Source organism: Cyprinodon tularosa, unplaced genomic scaffold (genome assembly GCF_016077235.1).
Source record: "Cyprinodon tularosa strain WSP-4 unplaced genomic scaffold, ASM1607723v1 ctg371, whole genome shotgun sequence".
In the NCBI taxonomy this organism is placed as follows: domain Eukaryota; kingdom Metazoa; phylum Chordata; class Actinopteri; order Cyprinodontiformes; family Cyprinodontidae; genus Cyprinodon; species Cyprinodon tularosa.
Window position 1 is genome coordinate 560,002 of NW_024039087.1, and position 20,616 is coordinate 580,617.

Genomic DNA, 20,616 nt, shown 5'->3' on the forward strand with positions numbered 1-20,616 from the left:
TTACTGCTCAGTTTGGATATATATGAACGTTCCTTGTGAAAAAATAGGAGTCAGTAACAGGAGAACTGAATAAGACAAGATCTACATGATCTGAGAATGATGGAGGAAGAGATAACCACCTGTTTAATGTTTATTTAATATGTGGTTTTTGCTTGTAGCTCCTAATATTGTGGTAATTAGCATTTTTAGTATTTAGATGAGATATTAATAATAATAAGTTTTCATGTTGCACATCCTAATTTGTTTTGGTGGTGATTTTGATTATATAATGTCTCTGTTTTAGAATAATGTAAGATTGATGCTGGAGGAGTGAGGAAGAAGATAGAAAGACAGAAAGGAGATTGAATGAGAGAGGAGGAATCTAGGAACTCTGATAGAAAAAACGGTTGACAAGAAGGGAGAAAAATTTACTTTGAGGAGTAAAGCAGAGAGCAGGCAGAAGTCAAAAGAGGGCTAGAAACAAAAGCGAAGGTGGAGAGGGAAGAAAACAGACAAGACTGAATGACCAGATGGCTCTTTCAAAGAAGAGGAAGTGTCATTTTACGGAGAAATTACAATCAGAATTTCCATTGGGAAATTATATATGTATATGTTATTGCTGTTTATAAATATGGACTATTCTTGGATTATATACATTGTGTTGATGTTAAGCCTATTCTGCTGTTCAATGGTTAAACTTGTTTAAGATATTTAAAAAGGTTATTTTGCTTTTTACTTGCTATGTCTTCTCTTATATTATTTTACCCAAATTACCAGGGCCACTGCCTCAGACCCTGTTCAGTTAATATTTCTGTTTCAAATATTTAAAATGTATAATATGTATTAATAAAGTTCAAGTGATAAAGCGTTGACATGATTTGAGTGATAAACTAACATATTGAGTGATGTAGTGTGCAAAGTATGCTGTGGAACACAGAGTGGCTGTATACTCAGGTTAGTAGGAAAAATGAACCTGCTACTTTGAGACACACAGGCCCCTGATGTGGCTAGGTGACAGTAAGAAACATATATGAACCTTTACCTGCAGGCTTGACTACTACTTGTTTTTTATGTTAATGAAGAAAAAAATATTTCTTATAGGCATGTACAGTAGATGTAAACAGAATAAGTATTTGTTGCACTTTTTTGAAGAGGTGGGGAAACTGTCTCAACAGACAGCCACAGGCATAGAATAAATGTTTGTATTTACTTTTCTAAATTTCTTTTCCTCATGTCACTCTCCCCTTAGGAGGCGGCAGAGCTCTTTGGGCCCGACAAAATTGGAAAGCCCTGCTAATGACCCTTGACCCCTCCGCTCCCACCCCCACCACTTTGCCCCAGCCCAGAGACACAGTTCTAGTTTTCTACTAATAACACTATTCATGTTATTAATCTTAGGATACACTAAACGTTTGGAAAGGCACATTCCTGGCTTTTACACTTGATTTTTGTTGTTTAAATATTAATAAATATGTAAAAATATATGAAACCATTACTGTCCCCATTTCCTAATTTCATCTCGATAAAATGTATTGATTTTTATCCACGAGCAAGAAATGTCCCCAGATTTGATTTCAGAAATCTGGTCACCTTAGATTATGCCCGCTGGAAAGAGCTCAAGTACTCACTGGGTGCATCAAGGGTGATGTGCTTACCTACACACACAGATGCAGGCATTGCCAAAGATAAACCCACATGCGCGCTTTTACGCACAATGGTTCTAATTATATGCTCATTTTAGAGACAAGTTGGGTTCGTTCTTTCCAAAGCGCAACTCACATCTCTGAATCTGTTCCAGGATCGATCCTTGTTGTTCTGAGCCACGGTGCCAGGCCATTTCTCATGACTGATACCGTGCACTGCCGCGTCTGTGATCAGCAAGAGAGCCAAGGCAGGTAGCGGAAAGGAGAGCATCTTCTGCAAGCAGAAAGAGAAAAGAGGCTGACACGAAAAACACATGCTGAGGATGCAGCAAAAGTGAAGACTATAAGGAAAAAAGTCAAATGTATCACTTGAATTAATTACTTTCCACGATCAATTACTTATAATAATAAAAACTTAACGGCAAAACATAATTACAGTTTATATCTGGAAGTAGTGAGATAATTTCTATAAACTGCTTATCTTTTGTCTAATCGGATTATAAACACTGGAGAGTTGTCACCGCGGCAGATGGGGCAAACAATTACACCCAGCGCTCCCATCCCCTTTTTCTATGAAGCAATTAACGGCGTCAACACAATTACCGCCCCCTCAGAGCTTTGTCTTGGCTTTTTCTCTGCTTTCTCCATCAGCCTGAAACTGTCTTTGTAAAATTTGTATTTTTTTTTATCAAGTCGATCAGGTTCAAAAAGCAGTTGGTTGCTAACCTGGGACAGTGCTTCGGTGTCCGATCTGGAAATGAAAATAAGTCCAAGGCGGCAGAGAGATCTCTTCCCGATAGCAGCCGGCTGATTGTTGAGGGACTGACTGGGGGGCGAAGCGGAGCAGGGAGCTTTCTCCTCCTCCTCGGTCATCAGACACCGCCTCCTCACTCCCTCTCCCCCTCTGTCTCCCTCTCTCTCCCCTCAGCTCTCGCCATGTCATTGATTTTCAGCTGTTTTTTTTTACGTTCACACCAAAGCCAGGGCAGGATTTTGGAGGCATGTCAAAGTCCTGTTCTGGGCGAACACCAATTCTGATTTAGGCACGCGCATCTCTTAAACAATTTACGGCGTTTGTAAAAGTATTATAAATAAAAATAACAAGGTGCCAATTTGAATTTCTTTTCATTAAATTACATTTTAAAAGCATAGACAGAGGCAGCTAAGAAAAATATTAATTTAAATTAAAACTAACCCTCATTCATAACTACGTCAAAATATTGGGAATGTCGTTTTAAAAGAATATTTAATTAGTGACACCCCCCCCCCCCCCCTCTCTCTCTCTCTCTCTCTGTAATCACTCTCTTTTTCATTTTAACACTTTTCCAGTGAAGTCACTGCTCTAATGCCTGTGTCAATGTTTTGGACAAGTAAGAATAATGGAAACCACTCCTCTGTACTAAATCTGTTCAGTTCTATTGACTTATTTTGGGGAGGGGGAGCGGTAACTCAGTGCAGTCCTATTTCCCCAAGTTTCACATGACAGGTTTTTCTGTTGTAGCATTTCTGGCTGTTATCACTATTTCCTTTGCTGATGCACACATGCTTTGGGAGAGGAGTTTTGTTATGGATGATTTTGATTGATATCAAACACCAAAAGTAAGAATTGTCCCTTACTTTCGTCTTTTTACACCGTTTATTTTGTGTAAATGTGCTGTGTAAATGGTCTCATCAAAAGCTGTTTCGATCCATCCATCCATCCATCCATCCATCCATCCATCCATCCATCCATCCATCCATCCATGCATCCATCCAAGGGTGTAACTTTTTAATTAAAGTTGGGGGGGACAATCTAAGGGTGAGGGCTGATGGACCTACAGTTACTCGACCCGAATGCTTTCATTAGGTTTTTGTATTTTCCAAAAATGAGTTCAAACATATTTTTATTGAATGCTTTCCTATTGTTGAGAACACAAGAGAACCATAACACACTGCTATTTATATTTATAGATGTTGGAAAGATGCCTTTTGGCGCATTACAAATAAAGGGCCCAAAAACATTAATGTATGAAAAAATAAAGAATAACAGCCCATTCCAATGCCAAAATCGATACATCATGCATCCTTAGAAGTACAATTTCAATTTCATCCATCCATCCATCTAGAAAAATCTGGATATGCTGCATTTTAAATATAGCATAGCATATTTTTCATGTAAACTTTGTGGTAAAATTGGCGATATATTTTATTGCATGTTGCATATCCCAGTAATTCTGTTTCACCTTTAAATCTGCAGCTCTCCCTGTTTCTCTCTGTGCTCTGTTTAAAAAGATTTATGAACCTCTTTACAAATATAATGATGCCAGAAACCAAATTTCAGGATATGTAGAAGCTCTACAGTCAGATTCTGTCTGTACAATAAGAAAACATGTTTATTTTAACCTGCACCGTGAGTCATGGTCCTCTGAGAAGTCAAGGTTTTTTTAACTGGTAAAGAAGAACAAACTGTTTTCTCAAGCTTCTTGAATTATAATACTAACTTGTGTAAACTTACATTCTGTTGCCATTTTAGCTGAAAAAGCTCCATATGTCTACCAAACAGATTTTTCTGTGGCATCTCTAATGTTTTTTAACCAACCTGTCTCCTAACTTTTACTTTAACGTCAAAGTAGTTGCTGGTTAATTTCAATGAGTGCTGCTGTGTGTCTCTCCTCCAACCACGTAGCTACTTTGTACGCAGTGAAATGCGACCGCAAATCAGGTGTCTCAAAGCAACAGATCCAATTATGTTAAACCAAGAGGCGGGATAGGGGGAGCAGTGGGAGAGAGGAAAAAAAACACTGACTCAAAACGCTCTGAACACAGAAAGCTGCACCCAACCTCTTTTACCTTTGGCTAAAGTAAATGAGCGGCAGGGGGGAAAAAAGTGGAGAATATTGGTGGGGACTGTCCCCACTTCCTTTTTATACAATGCATGTTTTTTCCAGAAACTAGGCTTAATCTCATGGTTAAGAAAGATGCCCGCTCTTAGCTCAGATGCTACATTTCTAATTGGTAGGAAGTCACAGTTTTTGGGTTCTATAGGGAGAGGGTGAATGCTATAGCTTTGCAGCCAAATGAGATTGTCCAGAGGTATCCTTGAAATTGATAGGATGAAAAGATTTTCCTTTTATAATAATACCTAATGAGACAATAACTACTTTCAAGTTTAACACAATTCAAGAAATTCTCTAAGACTACAAATGAATCCAGCAAGAATAAAAATAAAAGAGAGAACAAAAAGTGAGACAAAAAGTGAGACAAATGCAGTCTTTTGTCAGACTTGGATTAAAAAAAGGAAGTCAGAAAGGGCTGCAGGTGGAAAGATGAGACACCATGGTTAAGTAGAGAGAGGATGTATCAGGGTAACCTAACACGTCTTAATCCTCCCTCACTGTAGTAGCCATACAGTGTACAATGACTGACAAAATCCCCTAGTCAGTGGCTGACAGCCTTTTACAGTAATGTCTTGTTTAGAGCATAAATTAGCAAGGTTGGAACCATATTCAAGCAGGTACTAAAGATAGTAAAAATTCAGCATACATTTTATCAATGAAAACGACTAAAGTAGGTAGAATATTATTAAAACTAAGTAGGGACCGGTGGAAAGGAGTCCTAATTTTAAGTCAAGAACAGATTTTGTATTAACACAATGATAAGGTGTGCTGTTTCTTAGCAAATTAAATAACATAGTTGAATTTAATAATTTTGTATGGGATGACACTAAAAATAGGATTTACGTCAGATATTTTCTATTTTCCTTTTAATGCCTAAGAACCAGTAGTACAAAAGATGTTGCTTTTTACAGTCAAAGTTCCAGTGCCAGTGATTTTGCAGTTTTCTTTCTCACTACTGTTTGAACACAACATACCTATATATTACAATAGGTTGAAGATAAAGATTGAGTCGGATTATTTCTCTAAAACCCAATACATCTACATCAGAATTCAAAATGTAGAAATTAAATGCAAAATAACACTGATTTATATTTCCATATTGCACAAGTGAAGTATACTATTAACCATTTCCCTACTGTATGACATACCACAGCCCTAACTCCATGATTCATGAAAAATTGAGTTGAAGGTCTGCAAAAAAGACACTGAAAATACACCTCCTCTAGGTATGAGTGCTTTCCTTGGTAAGTCCCCTTGTACTATGAAGTACAAGCAGGAGCTTATGTGGCAGACTTAATGGAAACAGCAGATAAGCAGCTTATAAGTTAACACTTTAGGTGGTCAATTTGGAGCTGTGAAAGACAGTCAAATGTAGAATCTGTTTTTAGAGGTGAATCTTGTATTAAATGCAATTCCTAATTTATACAAAAAATGTAAGTTAAACATTGAATTGAATTGTTTTGTTCATTTTTTACTAAGTAAAAATTAACCATGTGCCAAGTATCAAAGGTTTTACGTTTACTCAAGAGCAAATACAAAGCTTAAGAACATAATTTGGAGTGAAAGAAAAAGCCTTCTTCAGTAAGTCATGGCCTTTTCAAGGTATATTTCATGTATTATAAACTATTAATAGAAATAAACATTTAATGCTTGTATCCAATTATCCACTATGCATTTCGATTTTATATGTCCTTTACTTTTTATTGTTGCTGATTGTATGTAAATGTATGTACGGTATTGTATTTATTCATGTATTTAATTTTTTCTAACATGTTTACCACATTTAAGTTAAGGCTAAACTCAGTTTATTTCCACATTTTTTTTTCTTTTCTAGGGAGATAAAACACAGGAGACGCTTTAGGGTTAACCACTTTTAAGATTAAAACCTATGAAACAATGGAAGGGGGAACACTGCCCATCCCAGCAGTGAGTTTACAGCTATAGATTCCTCACACTGATGGTGCAGATGGTGAAAGGAAAAGACAGAAGGCAAAGAGGAGGAAAACAAAATGATGAAACAAGATTAAAGTTGAGTTTGTGGATGTGTGTAGGTGTATTTAGAAACAGGAGAAGATGCAGATGATGTTTGAACATGGGCAGCAGTGTGTGATGGACAGCATCTAAATGAGTTTTATGTGTGTAACTTTAGCTTGAAAACTGTTTCACATGAGTGGCTCCACATAATGCACCTTTGGACAGGTCATCACAGCCATCTACAAGAAACTCAGACTCTACATTCTCAGAGCAGCCAAAGAACAGGATCAAATCTTACACTCACTACTAACACCTTTGTTGAACTAGAATCCTAGAGCAAAACTATTAAGGAGTGTTTTATCAATCCCTGTAAACTTGGACAGACATCCTCATCCCCCTGTAGGTGGTTTCATGGAGATTTTAGTGGTTTCTGTTCTCTGATTTCTACGCTCTGGATTATTATTTTTCTGGTAACTTACTCTGGGTTAAAAATAACTTTTTGTGAGTTTTACAACCATTTGTTCTAGCCTAGCTACAGGTTAGCTAAGGTGCCCACTTTGTTGCCTGGCATTCTGGTGTCATCTGAGCCAGTCCACTTGTTTTCAATGCTGCTTTATTTCAATTTATTTATTTATTTTTCCCTATAAAACCAAAGGAAATTTACTGTTTGAAAGTCATTTTAGATCCCTGCGTCAGTTGTTGTTAAGAGTTACATGCTGCTTTTTTAAAAGGACATTCCTAAACGCATTAATTCATTAAGAACTCTCAGACCCGCTTTCCTCCCCTTTATTAACCTTTCATTTATCTTGTGTTTATTTTCAGTAGTGTCTAGTGTTTGCATGGTTATTAAATATAATAATACTGTTAGAGGAATTATTAGATAATAAAGATATCAATATTTTAACTCTGGTTTTCTGTGATTATTTGTAACAGTAAACAATTCATCACTCAGAGCCAGATCCACTGCTTTTGGTTAATACTTGAAGAAAAAAAGCTAAAATGACCTTTGGCTGGTGATTAAAAGCTCTGCTGATAACCATAGTCTAAATGGTTTAATCCATTGTTGGAAAAGACAGCTGGATTTTAACAGACTAAAGAACTGTAGTTAGCAAGCAGATTTTGGCTCTAATCATTTAGCTAATCATTACTTGTTTTTACCTTGGTTTTGATTGGCCCATTAATTAACTATACCTTCCATCATCAATTATTTAATATATTCATAATCTGCTATTAGAATTGCATAACAGCAGTGAAAGCAATACATTTGTGATCCTGTGGTAAAATATGTGAAACTGTGTCATGTCAATTGATATTATGGCGCAATGGACTTTTTATCTCATGTAATCACACAACTCAGTGACTACTTTCAAGTTATAGATTTATTATCCAAGCCAGTAACTAAAAGAATAGCTTAAAGCATCCTGGCTGTTTTTATTTTTTTATTTTATTTTATTTTTTTAATAATGGGCAGCAGAACCTATACTGTACACATGTGGTAGGTCAGTGTTGATCCAAAAAAGTTAAAAAGCAATCCACTGGACTTTTCTTTTAAGTTTGAAGAAGTTTTGCTTCCCATCCAGGAAGCTTTTTCAATCGAAAATGTCAGAAATAGCGTTGAGTTTGAGGCTTTATAGGTAGGACCAAAAAGCAAAGCCTTGTTTTGGCTTAGAAAACATGCAATTTGAACCAGAAGAACGGGTCCACCCCTTAGGAATGGGGGTCGTTTAGGTTCTATGTTAGCCTGCAATACCCAATACCTGTCTATGTCTCTCGAAGGGGGGTCATTAGAGGAAATTGTTGGCCTTGCTGAAAGTGTTGTTGGCTAAGGAGCTGTCTGTGGTGCTGAAATTGTATTTTTTTTTTTACTCTTTAAAGCTTTAAGCAAGCAAATATCCAGCAAATATGAAAGTGAAAAGGGCATATTTAATTTTTTTTTTTTATCATATCCTAAGGCAACTAGAGAAAAACAATAAGATTTGTCACATTTTACTTAAAAACCAATGAAAAATGATTTTTTGTTTTCTGGGGCCCTGATGAAAGTAACTTTTTTCTTAATTGTAAAAAAAAAAAAAAGAAAAGAAAAGAGGGCTTCAAGATTTTCATCAAAAATATAGATTTAATTTATCTTTTAATAGATTAAATGTATGGCAGATGTCTTTGTGCATAGTATCACCGTTGCTTTTGATAAATATAGTAGGAATGTATTGCTAAATCTATCATTGGGAAACAGAACACTTGTGATCTAAAATGGTGAACCAAGCTTAATATGCAAGTGATGCCTTTGACAAGAAAAAAAATATTTTAAAAGCACAAAAAATCCCTCAAAGAGGCAAAGTTGGTAAGCATCAGCGGTGTTATGGTTTCACCACACTAAACAAAGTATAAAATGAAGGACTGCTCAAGATTGTATGCCACATATCTCAAACAATGTGGTACCTAATCATATACCTCACTAGCTGATACTGACATATATAGAACATTCAAGCATAACCTGAATACAAGGTAAAACATATATGAGTGAAAGGAAAAAGAAAAATCAATAATGAGGGTTTGTTCCAACAGACGGCAAACAGACAGATAGGGATCAAAGCTGTGAGAGCTAAAGTTGAGTGTGTATTGAACATCAAATAGTTTCACGAATTATACAGAATATAAATATTGAGTTGAAATAATTTAACTCTGTAATAACATTGAAATCTAGTCTTGTGTTCCGATTCAAATATCCCTGAGTGTTTGAACTGATTTTTCTGCAGTTGAGAGGACTTGAGAGAACACTTTGTTGTAAAAAAAAAAAAAAAAAAGAAAACTAGCAATGACACTGAGAGGTTATCTTTTTACAGCAGCCCACTGTTTGAGAGGACTTAAAAGGAACAGAGGTGCACTGCATTGCAGTCCTGCACTGAAAAAACGGGGCCTCCTTCCTGGGTAGCACTGAAGAGGCAACACACAAGGTCACTCAGGTATCATGACTCAGGTAGTCAATAGAGTGCATCTCAGGAGGGAGTAACTGCAAAAATTAACCAACTGAGAAATTTTACACAGTAATCTGGTCCAATGATGCCTAACCTTGTCCAAATCTTAATTTCTATTGCAGACTCATAGAGCTCAAATTATGAGATTAATAATTGTATAATTTCACTATACATGAACTTTTATCTCTAATAGATATCCAGCACATTGTGTGAGACATGTCATATGATAAGTATGTTGAGGACCTTATCTGTAACAAGACTTTGGCAAATGCATAGTAAAATCCAACATTTTTATAAAAATCAAGACCTCACTGGTTACCAAGAAATATGTGAACGAGGACGACAGTAACAGAGAATCAAGCAAAGAAAACGTTAACATTTACAGGATTACCTGTTTTGAAACAGCATTGTTTGGAGATTTGTCCATCATATTCAGTTTTTATAAAAGGCTGTCTATATCACACATGATTATGCCCAATGAAATATTTAGACCAGGGGTCATCAACCTTTTTGAGCCACACAGCTACTTCAGAATGACACAAATGGCTACTTGATATAAATTTACTGGGTTATTAATGGTTGCATTAGTTACCTTTAACCAAAATTAAAATCTGTCTAAGAATTACTGAGGCCATAGGTTAAAGATCAACCCTTTTAAGATAGATAGAGTTTACAATGCAACATTATTATTATTATTATTATTATTATTATTATTATTATTATTATTATTATTATTATTATTATTATTATTATTTTTGCTTTGTGTTTATTCTATTAACTATTTAAAAAGCATTCCACAGGATATCAATTTGTGGACATTTTTATTGAATATGCATAATTTAAAATTACATATTGTATGTTGTTCTACAAAGTAACAGTAACGTTTCAGTAACTTTTAGGCCCCGTCCACACGAAGTCAAAACGAACACGAAACGCTAATATTTTCCAGAACGTTTGTCTCAAAAACGGAGACGTAAAATAAATGTGATCGACCACATGAATGCATGAAAACGCTGCAAAATGTATGCCAGGCCTGTAAGTGGCGCTGTGGTGCCAAAGCAAAAATAGGCGAAAACAGGCAACGAAATGTTGGGCATGCGCAGTAATATTTATACAACAACCAAACCGGAAAACCCCTAGAAGAAGAGCCAAATCGAAAAGATGGCGGCAAGTACGAATGGGCGAACATGTACAAGTCTGGTTTGGACAGATGATGAAGTGGAACTGCTGCTTCTTCCTGGAGATATTCCAGAAGAAGAAGATTCAGTTGTAAGCCCGACAGCAGGGTGATTAGCATGAGCAGCAACCATTCAACACAGTACGGCGCCATTGTTGTTGTGATACTGTGTCGCGCATGCGTGTATAGAGGCGACGCTATGACGCATGCGTGTAAGAAAAAAAATGCGGTCAGAGCTTAAATATGGAACCGCGAAAACAGTGTTTCAAAATCTTCCCACTCTGAAGGCTTAATAAAAAAAAGATTGTTTACAGACCCCCGAAACGCCGGCTTCGTATGGATGAGAGGCTGGTTTGGTGAAAAATTTGTGAATTTAGGCCAGGGTTTGACTTTGTGTGGATGGGGCCTTACTTAAAGAGCAATAGCACACATTTTCAAACAATGTATTCTTTGATTTATTAACATTTTGTATTTTGATACATTTCATTCTAATCCACTGAAGTGGAAATCATAATTCAAGAACAAATAAAAATAAAAAATCTTCCATCTGCATGTTGGCCAGACACATTAAGGCAAACATGACATAACCTAAGTAAAAAAAAAAAAAACATTTAGATGGTTCTTCATTGAATATCCTTGCTTTTTTAGACAGTGCTGTTGTAGTCCGGTAAAAAGTTGTATGGTGTTATATATTACAGTGGACACAAAAAGTTATTTCTAGCTGTGGTAAAGTACAAGAAGACTGCTTTGCCACAGATAGTTTTATAGTCCCTCTGTGGAGTGTTAGTTTAATAAATAATTGGCCACAGGCTGCAGCTAAGTCGGTGGGGTTTGGTGCCCTGCAATGTGCTCTATGCCACTTTGGTCTGCAATCTGCTGCTCCTGTTGCATCGAATGCAACCTTCTTCTGTTGGTGTTTAGTTGCCTTAGAGATATATTTTGAATCAAGCTGTCAGAGACTGCTGGGTTTAGCTGTCCTTTGCCTCTCTTAAATGCTGGCCATCTACCATCTTTGCCACACTTAGAAAAGTACACCTACAAGGAATAAACACATACTCAAATACACCCACTGAACATAAACACACTTACTTCTATACTCATGCACACACATGCACACACAAGCAGGCACAAACGGAAAGATACCTCAGGTGGTTGAAAGTCATATCAGCACAGGTTAATGTAATACTTTGGCTGGATTGAATATGCATAGAATGAAGGACGCAGTTAGGATACGGTCTTGAAATAGCATGTTTAAAGGCAAACAAAACTATCTTGGAACATGAGGGCAACCACTTGTTTTGACTATATAAAGTATGTCTGAAATGGCAAAACAGAAAACCAAAAGAAAAAAAAAATGCCACGGTTTGGCCTGCCCAAAATTAAATCATCATCCTTCAGCAAATTTCAGATATTTAACTAGTCTCCATGTTTTCTCTATAAAAGGAAAAAATTCTAACCTCTTTGCTCAACGAAATAAAACACTTAAATGCTGGTGAAGATTCTCAGTCATCCAGGTCATAGTCATTCCAAAAAAAGAAAATTAAAAGCAATCCACTGGACTTTATGTTTTCAAGTTTGAAAATGTTTCAAAGAACAGAAAAACATCAAAGATGCTCCTCAAACCTGCGGATACCCAAACTGTGCGTTTATCAAATCAGCAAAGAAATCCAAAACACACACAGCAGAACATAACTGTGGGAAGTTTAAACGCAAAAAAAAATTGCCATCCCATATGTTGCTGGAGTCTCTGAAAAACTCAAGAGGATTTTCCCCAAACAAAAAAATCACAGTACCAGTGATTTCTCCTCAGTAATAATCTATAAACTGTATGAGCTTATGTAAAAGCACTAATATAGTTTAGCAAATCTTCTAGCTTTACCAAAAAAGGGTGTCCAGTGTGAGCACACCCTTCTTTATTACTGGATTCTAGCTCAATAAGATTTTTCTCTGCCCAGTGATGTAGAGGAAATCTAGCAACTGACCACAGTGGTGGGCCCATGGCTGGCCCTGAGTGGGAGGAAATAGATAACCCTTATCAAGTTTTTCTCAAAGGGAGCTCAAAGCCATGAAAGCTACAGTAATTACACCCAGACTCAATGGAGAACAACTATGAAACTCACCAACCCACTACATGGTTTTATGTCTGAGAACAGAGAGATGCACAATTTGTTTTTACCTCTGGTTTCTTTGCAGACGTACACAAACTAAATCCCTTCAAGCATAATGTAATGTGCTTCACTAAGAAAATGCTCAACAATTTATTGCTGGACTTGTTTCTCCACAATCACTCAAATGTCACATTTAGGTTGTTGATTGTTTTCTGGTTTTCTACCCAAACTACTTGGGCTTTACTAAAGGCAGCACATAAGTTTCAGTAAGATCAGGTGATTACCCACACCCTCAAAAAGCAAAAAAGCAGCTAAAAAAGAAGAAAAAAAACCCCACAAAACTATTTCCCTGTGATACTTTGCAATGCAGATATTTTGAAAGAGCTTAGACAACATTTTTCTTTTCAAAAGTTTTGTAAAATGGGATGTCAGGGTGTGTAGACCCAAAATGCAGAGGTGGAGGCAGAGATGGTTTCTTGTAGATTTAATGAGGAAGGCAGTGGTAGTATTAAATCCAAAAGTAATCAGGCAGGGAACACGGGAACCAGAACAGGGTGACTGACAGGGACTGATGCAGACGTAAAATAAAGACGACCATCCAGCAAAGACAAACTGCAGAGGAGGGGTATACATACACTCAGGAGGAGATTAACAGTACAAGGATTGGGGTAATTATCTAGGTGGGAACAGGTGTGCAGAGAAAGAACAAAAATAAACCAATGGAAAGGAAGGTGACACCAGGGGGCAATGAAGAGTAACTGGGATATAACCTAAAGATAGATAGTGAATAGTGAATCACAAAATTAAAAACTAGAGCAAAGAAAAAGGAACGCTGAATAGGAGATAACTGAAAAACCAAACAGGAGAAGTAATTCAAAAAGGATATAACTCTTAACAGTAAAAAAACAGAATAATATAAACCCAAGCCTGCCTAAAAAACCCAAAGTGAACATTTAACCGTACCAAAAATCTCAGAATAGCACATCATAACATGGTATTCCTTGGCAAGGTGTTCATAGTTCCTGAGCTTTATCACATTTGGGTTATTGTCACAAGCACAAACCTAAAAGTAATCTATTAGGAGTAGTTATTCAATACAAAGCAGTAATTAAACTTCATGTCAAAGTAATATCATACAGAAATTTTAATTTAAATTCTTAATATATGCACAAAGACAATATATATATATATATATATATATATATATATATATATATATATATATATATATATATTTGTAAAAACACTGTACGATTTTATTTTTCTTTATTCTTTTTTAACTGTCACTTACTAGGTTATTTTTATACACTTTTAAGGTCCATAATTGTGTGACCAGTTTTGCTGTAATGCTTTTTCTGCTGTAATACAACAATTTACCCATTGTGGAACATTAAAGGGATTTTCTGTTTCTAATATGTATATTTTTTTCACTTTGTTTATCCAAATATGCCTCTTTTGTGGAAACAATGACTATAGACATGTTTGTGTGACAGTTTGCGCCTGAGATTTAGCAGTGCTAAACAAGACCCAAACAAAAGCCGGACACAGCAAATCTACCAATTTGCAGGACTTTTTTGTAAATCTACAAGTTTGTGCTGACACCTACAGTGATTTGCAAAATCATTCATATACTTTTAATTTTTTCTAAAGTTTGTGAATAAGTCCACCTATGTGTAATCTAATCTGTGCTCTGCTATGCAGATACAGTTTTTCTGTAGATTCAGAGTTTGGTTAAGAGACTATTGGGGAGCTAACTGCATGAAAAACTCTAAGGAAGACAACCGGTCAGGGATCAGGTTGCAAAGTTAAGTTTGCACAAGACCTGTTTGCAGTTTGCCAAAAACCATTTTTGGGACACAGCAAACATATGGAAGATGTTTTGGTCTTTGTTCAATTTGGTCCTCAAATGAGATGTGAAATTTTTGATAAAATTACTGTGTGATGGATAACTAACCACCACCCCCCTATAAAATACAGTAGTGGCAGCATCATGCTCTGTGTGCTTCCCTTCAGCTAGGATGTGAAAGAGTTGATGGGAAGATGTATGGAGCTGTCATGATCTGGCCTGTTTGCTCTCCCTTAATCAGTCATTCCTTTCACCTGTCGTTTTTCCCTCCCTGCCTCAATTATAATTTATTCCTCTCACCTGTTTCCTCTAGTTTATATTCAGTTCAGCCTGAGCATTCAGTGCCAGATCATTGCTTGTCTTTCTGTTCAGTTTTATTTGGTTCATGTCCTGGATCCTAGCTGCCAGTGGAGAGAGGGTTTTAGTGTTTGTCTCATCTCCTGATTGTCCACTGTTCCTCCCCCGCGGAGTCCTCTGGGTTTTTGGCTCATTATGGGGGGAGGTTCAGTTTTTATCCAAGTAAGCCGGGCTCCAGGGAGGAGACCAGTTTAAAGTCCTGCTTCAAGTTCCGGTTCCTACGTCCTGTCTCGGCAACCCTCTTCCACTGTGCCTGCCTGTTTTACGCATGTTGTAGGGTTGCAGCTCAGCAGTGGTGGGGGTTCTGCAGCAGCTCCTCAGCAAATAGGGCACAGAACAACAGCATGGTTGCTGGTTTGGGAGTCAGAAACAACTCAGCAACAGGTGGAAATGGCCAGGATGGAACCGGTGCTATTCAAGGGTAAGAAGATGGAGGTCACCAACAGGTGAAAAGGTGAAACACTGTGAAAAAGAAAAACATCATGGAATGACAACAGATTCAGCATTGTAATTGTTATACTGTCTTTTGACAAGTTTGACAGGTAAGCATCTTTCAACAGTGGGCTCAGCATGAAAGAAAAACAAGGTAGCCGCCTACAGAGATGGTTTTTTATACCCAAGGAAAGTGAGACAGCTCTAAATGAGGCAGTAACATGCAAGACGTGGCATATTCCAATTTACATAGACGTCTTGCAAGGTATTTTTAAGATATTAATATTTTGTAGTATTAAGCAATCATAGTACATTTATAGCTTTTGGAGTGGTCTCCAGTTCACTTGGCATTCACATCTCTATATGCACCGTGCCAGAATTCACTTCAACCGAGCAGCCAAGACACACGTTTTGAGGTGGACTCAAGTTTGCTGTTTTGGTATATATAAACTCAAGCTGCACCGATGGGGGATTAATAGTAAACCACAATTTAACAAAAAAGCTAAACACAAATATTACAAAGTTTCATTCCTGTAGCAAAGATATTGATGTACTTCTGTACATTTAGAGCTGCATTAGAGGACCATTTTAAAAGCAGAGAAGATTTTTACTATTTATCCCGCTTAGTTCTGACACAGCTCAGAAATCAGGATGATTTCAATCAGACTGATCACTTCTTGTTTTTATATGATGCAATTGTTGCATCAGCTTCCACCTTTATTGTAATTCATGCATTATTGAATTATAAAGTCAAACTAACCAGATGAAATTATATTTTTGACTTTTTTTTATGTGCTCCAAAGCTCGTTTCACTGGCAAACGACACACGATTAATATGCAATACAGTAATTGGGATCCATGGTGTGATAAACGACACTGATGTGTAATCTGTGCATTTATGCTGTCAGAAGTCCTTAACCATGTCATTTGGGGTTTCTTTCATGCTGTCATATATAGCCTTTTAATTGAGCCTTTTTGTTTATCCCCTTGCTATTTCTGTAAGATGAATTTTCATTAGACATGCAAGTTCACAGATAAATTATCAGTTCGAGCTGGATTTAGTTACTGAGTTGATAGCCAGTTTCTGAGCCCCACTGGTCCTGGTTGCCATTGTTGTGGATTGGTTAAACAGGAAAGGCAGGGAGTAATCCTGCTAGGTTAAGCTGGCCTCATGGTATGGGCCTCAGGTTAACTATAGAATTCAGTAACACCACTATTATTAGGTACAGAAGAAGAACATAACAGGCTCAGGAGGTGGCTTGATTTTTTCCATTGCTGGCTAACAACCAGGCCAAGAGTAAGTGGAAACCAGCTCCTTTTATACAGTCTTGATTGGTGGGTAATATGCGGCACATGTGAGATGAGTGCACTAGTAGATAATAAGCCCCAGTCAGCAGCAGTCTCTGTTATGCCTTCCAGCAGAGACCCTGGGAACTGAAAAAAGACAACCCAAAAACCCATACCCTGACAGTCTGTCTCAGATGCATAAAAAGAATCTGCACGGTTACCATCATGCGTTATTACTGTTTAATGATGAATGGTGATGTTTTCAATTGGCAATAGGATTAATCTTAGCTGTACAAGCAGACAGACAGCAGCTCCAGGATATCACACTGTAACTTAAGATATGTGGTTTATATTTTCTGGTTGTTATCTTCATTTCTGCACAAGAAGTTCTGTCTACTTTTCTAAACTGGGTCTCTGATAAATTCTATATTTAGTGGTGAAGAAACTGAGTATTGCAAGCTATGAGCTTGCTCTCCAATAGAGTAAAGGAAGGGAAGCTAGAATGTATCTAATGTTTATGAAATCACTGCATGTCCCCTTCTCAGCTACCTAAATATCATCCAATTAATATTCAGAAACAGTTACAGCCACTCCTTTTAAACTGTCTCAAACTTGAGAGGAAATTCCAAAACTGTCTCTCGCACAGCTGAACAGATCAGTCATTCCTGGAAATCTTGACACTGATGAAAACTGACTACCAATTAAAATGACTTCTTTCCTTCTCTGTCCATCATTCAACCCAATACTAGGATGTCAGTCAAAAAAGCAATGCTTCAGCAAACACAAATTGTGTTTATTAAACTCACAATCTTTGTGTTTGTAGCACTAATACTAACACTATTACAGTTTATCTAACACTAAACAGATAGAAACAAATAGATATAAATTTTGCATTGGTTTATACATTTTCAAGAAGAGCATCTGTAAAAACGAAATAAATTAGATGTACCTTACAAAGTCAGAATATGGTTAAGCCACTCACTTTGACAATTTCTTAATTTGCAAAAAGACAAAAAAGTGATAGATTTAAGGCAAGCATAGCATTCAAAATAATGCCTTATAAAATAACTCTAATCAGACAGCGACTTTTGTTTTAAAACTCAACATTCATGATAACATTTTTTCTTATTCCACACATGTGGAATAAAAACATCAGAGCCTAACTGAAATTTGACTCCCCTTAAAGTGACCGACTTAAGTTGAGACCTTCGCCTCTGTCAGTCAAGGAGTGAGATCAGATTTTAGCAAAACATGTGGCCCAAAATGTAGGAAAATGGTTGGTGCCACTCTAGTATTAGCTTTTGGGTTGTGTCCTGTTTTCCCGTAAAAAGTCACGCCATCAGAAAAAAAAGCATTCCCATCTGATTCGAGTAAAAAAAAAAATAAACAGTGTGTAAATAAACAGCCTACAGTGTAAAGTGAAGAACAGTCATATTGTGCAACATAACAACACAGAGCGAGAAAAAAACACAACCCTTATAGACAATGTCAAAATACGAAGTATTAGTTTTAGTTTTTCTTTGTTTGTGTTTACAATAAAAGGACAGACTAGTACAGGGCAATTCCATGAAAGGTTGTCTTTTTTTCCCCTTTTGTCTAGCTTCAGCTGTGTACATGCAAGAATCCTTAATGTTATGTCTTGAAAAATATTTAGAGAAAACTGTTGTTTTGTACAAGAAAACTAGTTTAAATTTGGATTAATTTACAGAGAAGGCTGTAAATTAGGCAAAATTTACATTTTAGCCATACTCACTAAAGCAAAATGATTACTTGGTAGTTACTTTATTTTATACATTAAAATATTGTTATTGCTTAGCAAGATTGGTGCTACACAATCAGAGAAAAGCTAGAGGTTATATTAACTGATTCAACATAGCTGAGTTCATATTCTCAATTATGAGCTTGAAGTTAAGTTTGAAGGACGTTGGTTGATAAAGTAAAAAAAAAAAGCGCCTGAAAATAAGTTGATATTTTCTGCTGTAGAACAGAGGTATCTATGTCTAGCACTCAAGAGATACTATCCTGCAACGTTTTCTAAACGTTCATTTCAAACATGGCTTTGTGTTTCCTGGATGGGGCCGCCTGTGGAGCTGGTCGACAGTTGCATTTTGCACCTGTGTTTTTTTCTTTATCCACTTCTTCTCTCAATAAATAGCTGAATGAAAATATAGATTTTTCTGAAATAAAACAAACAACAGATATACAGTATTTAAGTGTTATTAAGCATCTCTTCTTGAAATAGCAAGTCATACAGTACAGTAGTTGGGAGCCAGGGAAATGTAATATATCATTTCTTAGATTCTGTCTCTGACCTATGCCTGCATTTGGTGTTTGCAACTACTACCATGTATACTTGATACATAATACATACTTGAACTTGGTTAAATGTTGGTCCAGAAGACAAAAGATTTTTAAAACATTGTTGATGAAAAAAGTTTTACAATAACATTTTTTGTTTAGTCTGGGTAGAGAATCTGAAGGAGGTGGAAAAATAAAAGGATGACTATCTTGTGTATGTTGGCCAGATTTGAAGAAGTGATAAACCCTACAAGGTTTCAATCTTCAATATTTTGTTATCACACAAAGCAAAATGTGTTTTTATACATGAACATACAGCTGTGCAGAATTTAAAATCTAATTCCTGTTAACACATTTGCTACCTGTCAAGACATCTTCCTCTTGTCTTTAGAGCTTTCTAAAGGAAAACAAATGATTCCTGAGCAAAGACGGAAAAAACAGAAAAGGATAACAAATGAGACACAGTGAGGGGTGTACGAAGCTTATCAGCAGCTAGTAAGTTCAAAACAACTCATGGCGCTCCAACAATACCCAACAGAATACATAAACACGGAATTGAAGCAGAGTAAAACAAATGTTGAAACAATGTTTATCTGTGATTGAGAACACCTGAAAATTTTCCCTTTTAAATATATACTCCTGTATATCGATCCATCACTTATATAATAATGTAATAAATAATCTTTTTTCTAACTTAAAACTTATTTAGTTTATTGACCTTACTGAATTTAGTTTATTTACAGCTGTGCACTAAATGTGTTTGGTTTTTCTTGTTCTTACACAACTATAACACATTTGCAGTGATAAACTTTCCAGAGTGATAAGGTCAAAAATTAATCTCCAAAGGGTTTGAATTCCAAGAAACAATAGTAATAACCATTATCCACATAAAACATAATACAATTTTAAAATATTGCAAGTGTGGCCAATAACTAGATCTAAAACCTTAGTTAAGGTGACTAAAATGACAAAAAAAAAAAAAGACTGGCCTCATATTCTCCAAAACCTACCCCATGACCTCAAAAGGGATATTATTTGAACTTGAAAGCCAGAGGAAGGTTTTTGGAAGCTCTATATCACCTGCATCTTTTGTAAAAAAGACAAAGCTTAAAAAAAAAAAAAATGAAAACCACACCCAACAAAATACTGAGAAATTATGGTTTAGGGCAGGGATTTCAGAATTTAGTCTTGCACCCTTTAGATGTGTCTCTGCTTTAACACGCCTAAATCAAATAACTTGGCTCAACCCCAAACAACCACCTATGCACTACCCCTTCACTGTCGAGTGTCATACCCAATGAAGTAGCACTCGCATCAGTGGAGGATGCTATGATTGAAGGAGGGGGGTATAAATGAGATTAGGACACCCTCTTCTCATCATCACAATAGGAAAAGGGTCATTGATACGGCAACACAGAGATGCACCAAGTGCATGGCTGTAGCTCTATGGTGGAGGTTGCAAGGAGCAAGAATATTGCAACTTAAGGGAACAGCTGCAACATTTGACAACCCACTTTAAAACTTAAAGTATTTAACCTGCTTTATATTAATCTTCTACATCTTGCAACTGCATGGGTTTGTAGGGGACAGGTGTGAGTTTAATTTTTTACATATATTGTCATTCTAACACAGGTAACCCATGATGAAACTGATTAGAACTGAAATGT

General features: G+C 36.5%; 1 protein-coding gene across 4 annotated transcripts in view; it reads right to left on the bottom strand.

Moving 5' to 3' along the window:
- Positions 1 to 2,511, bottom strand: part of spock1 (SPARC (osteonectin), cwcv and kazal like domains proteoglycan 1) — a 197,459-nt gene extending 194,948 nt beyond the window's left edge. For all 4 annotated transcript variants that reach the window (XM_038296537.1, XM_038296535.1, XM_038296536.1 and 1 more), the window contains exons 1-2: positions 2,349 to 2,511; positions 1,759 to 1,896 (exon numbers count right to left, since the gene is read on the bottom strand). In XM_038296537.1, coding sequence (XP_038152465.1) covers positions 1,759 to 1,896; positions 2,349 to 2,495 — 285 coding nt within the window. In that variant the 5' untranslated portion in view covers positions 2,496 to 2,511. The remainder of the gene's footprint in view (positions 1 to 1,758; positions 1,897 to 2,348) is intronic.
- Positions 2,512 to 20,616: the final 18,105 nt, after the last annotated feature.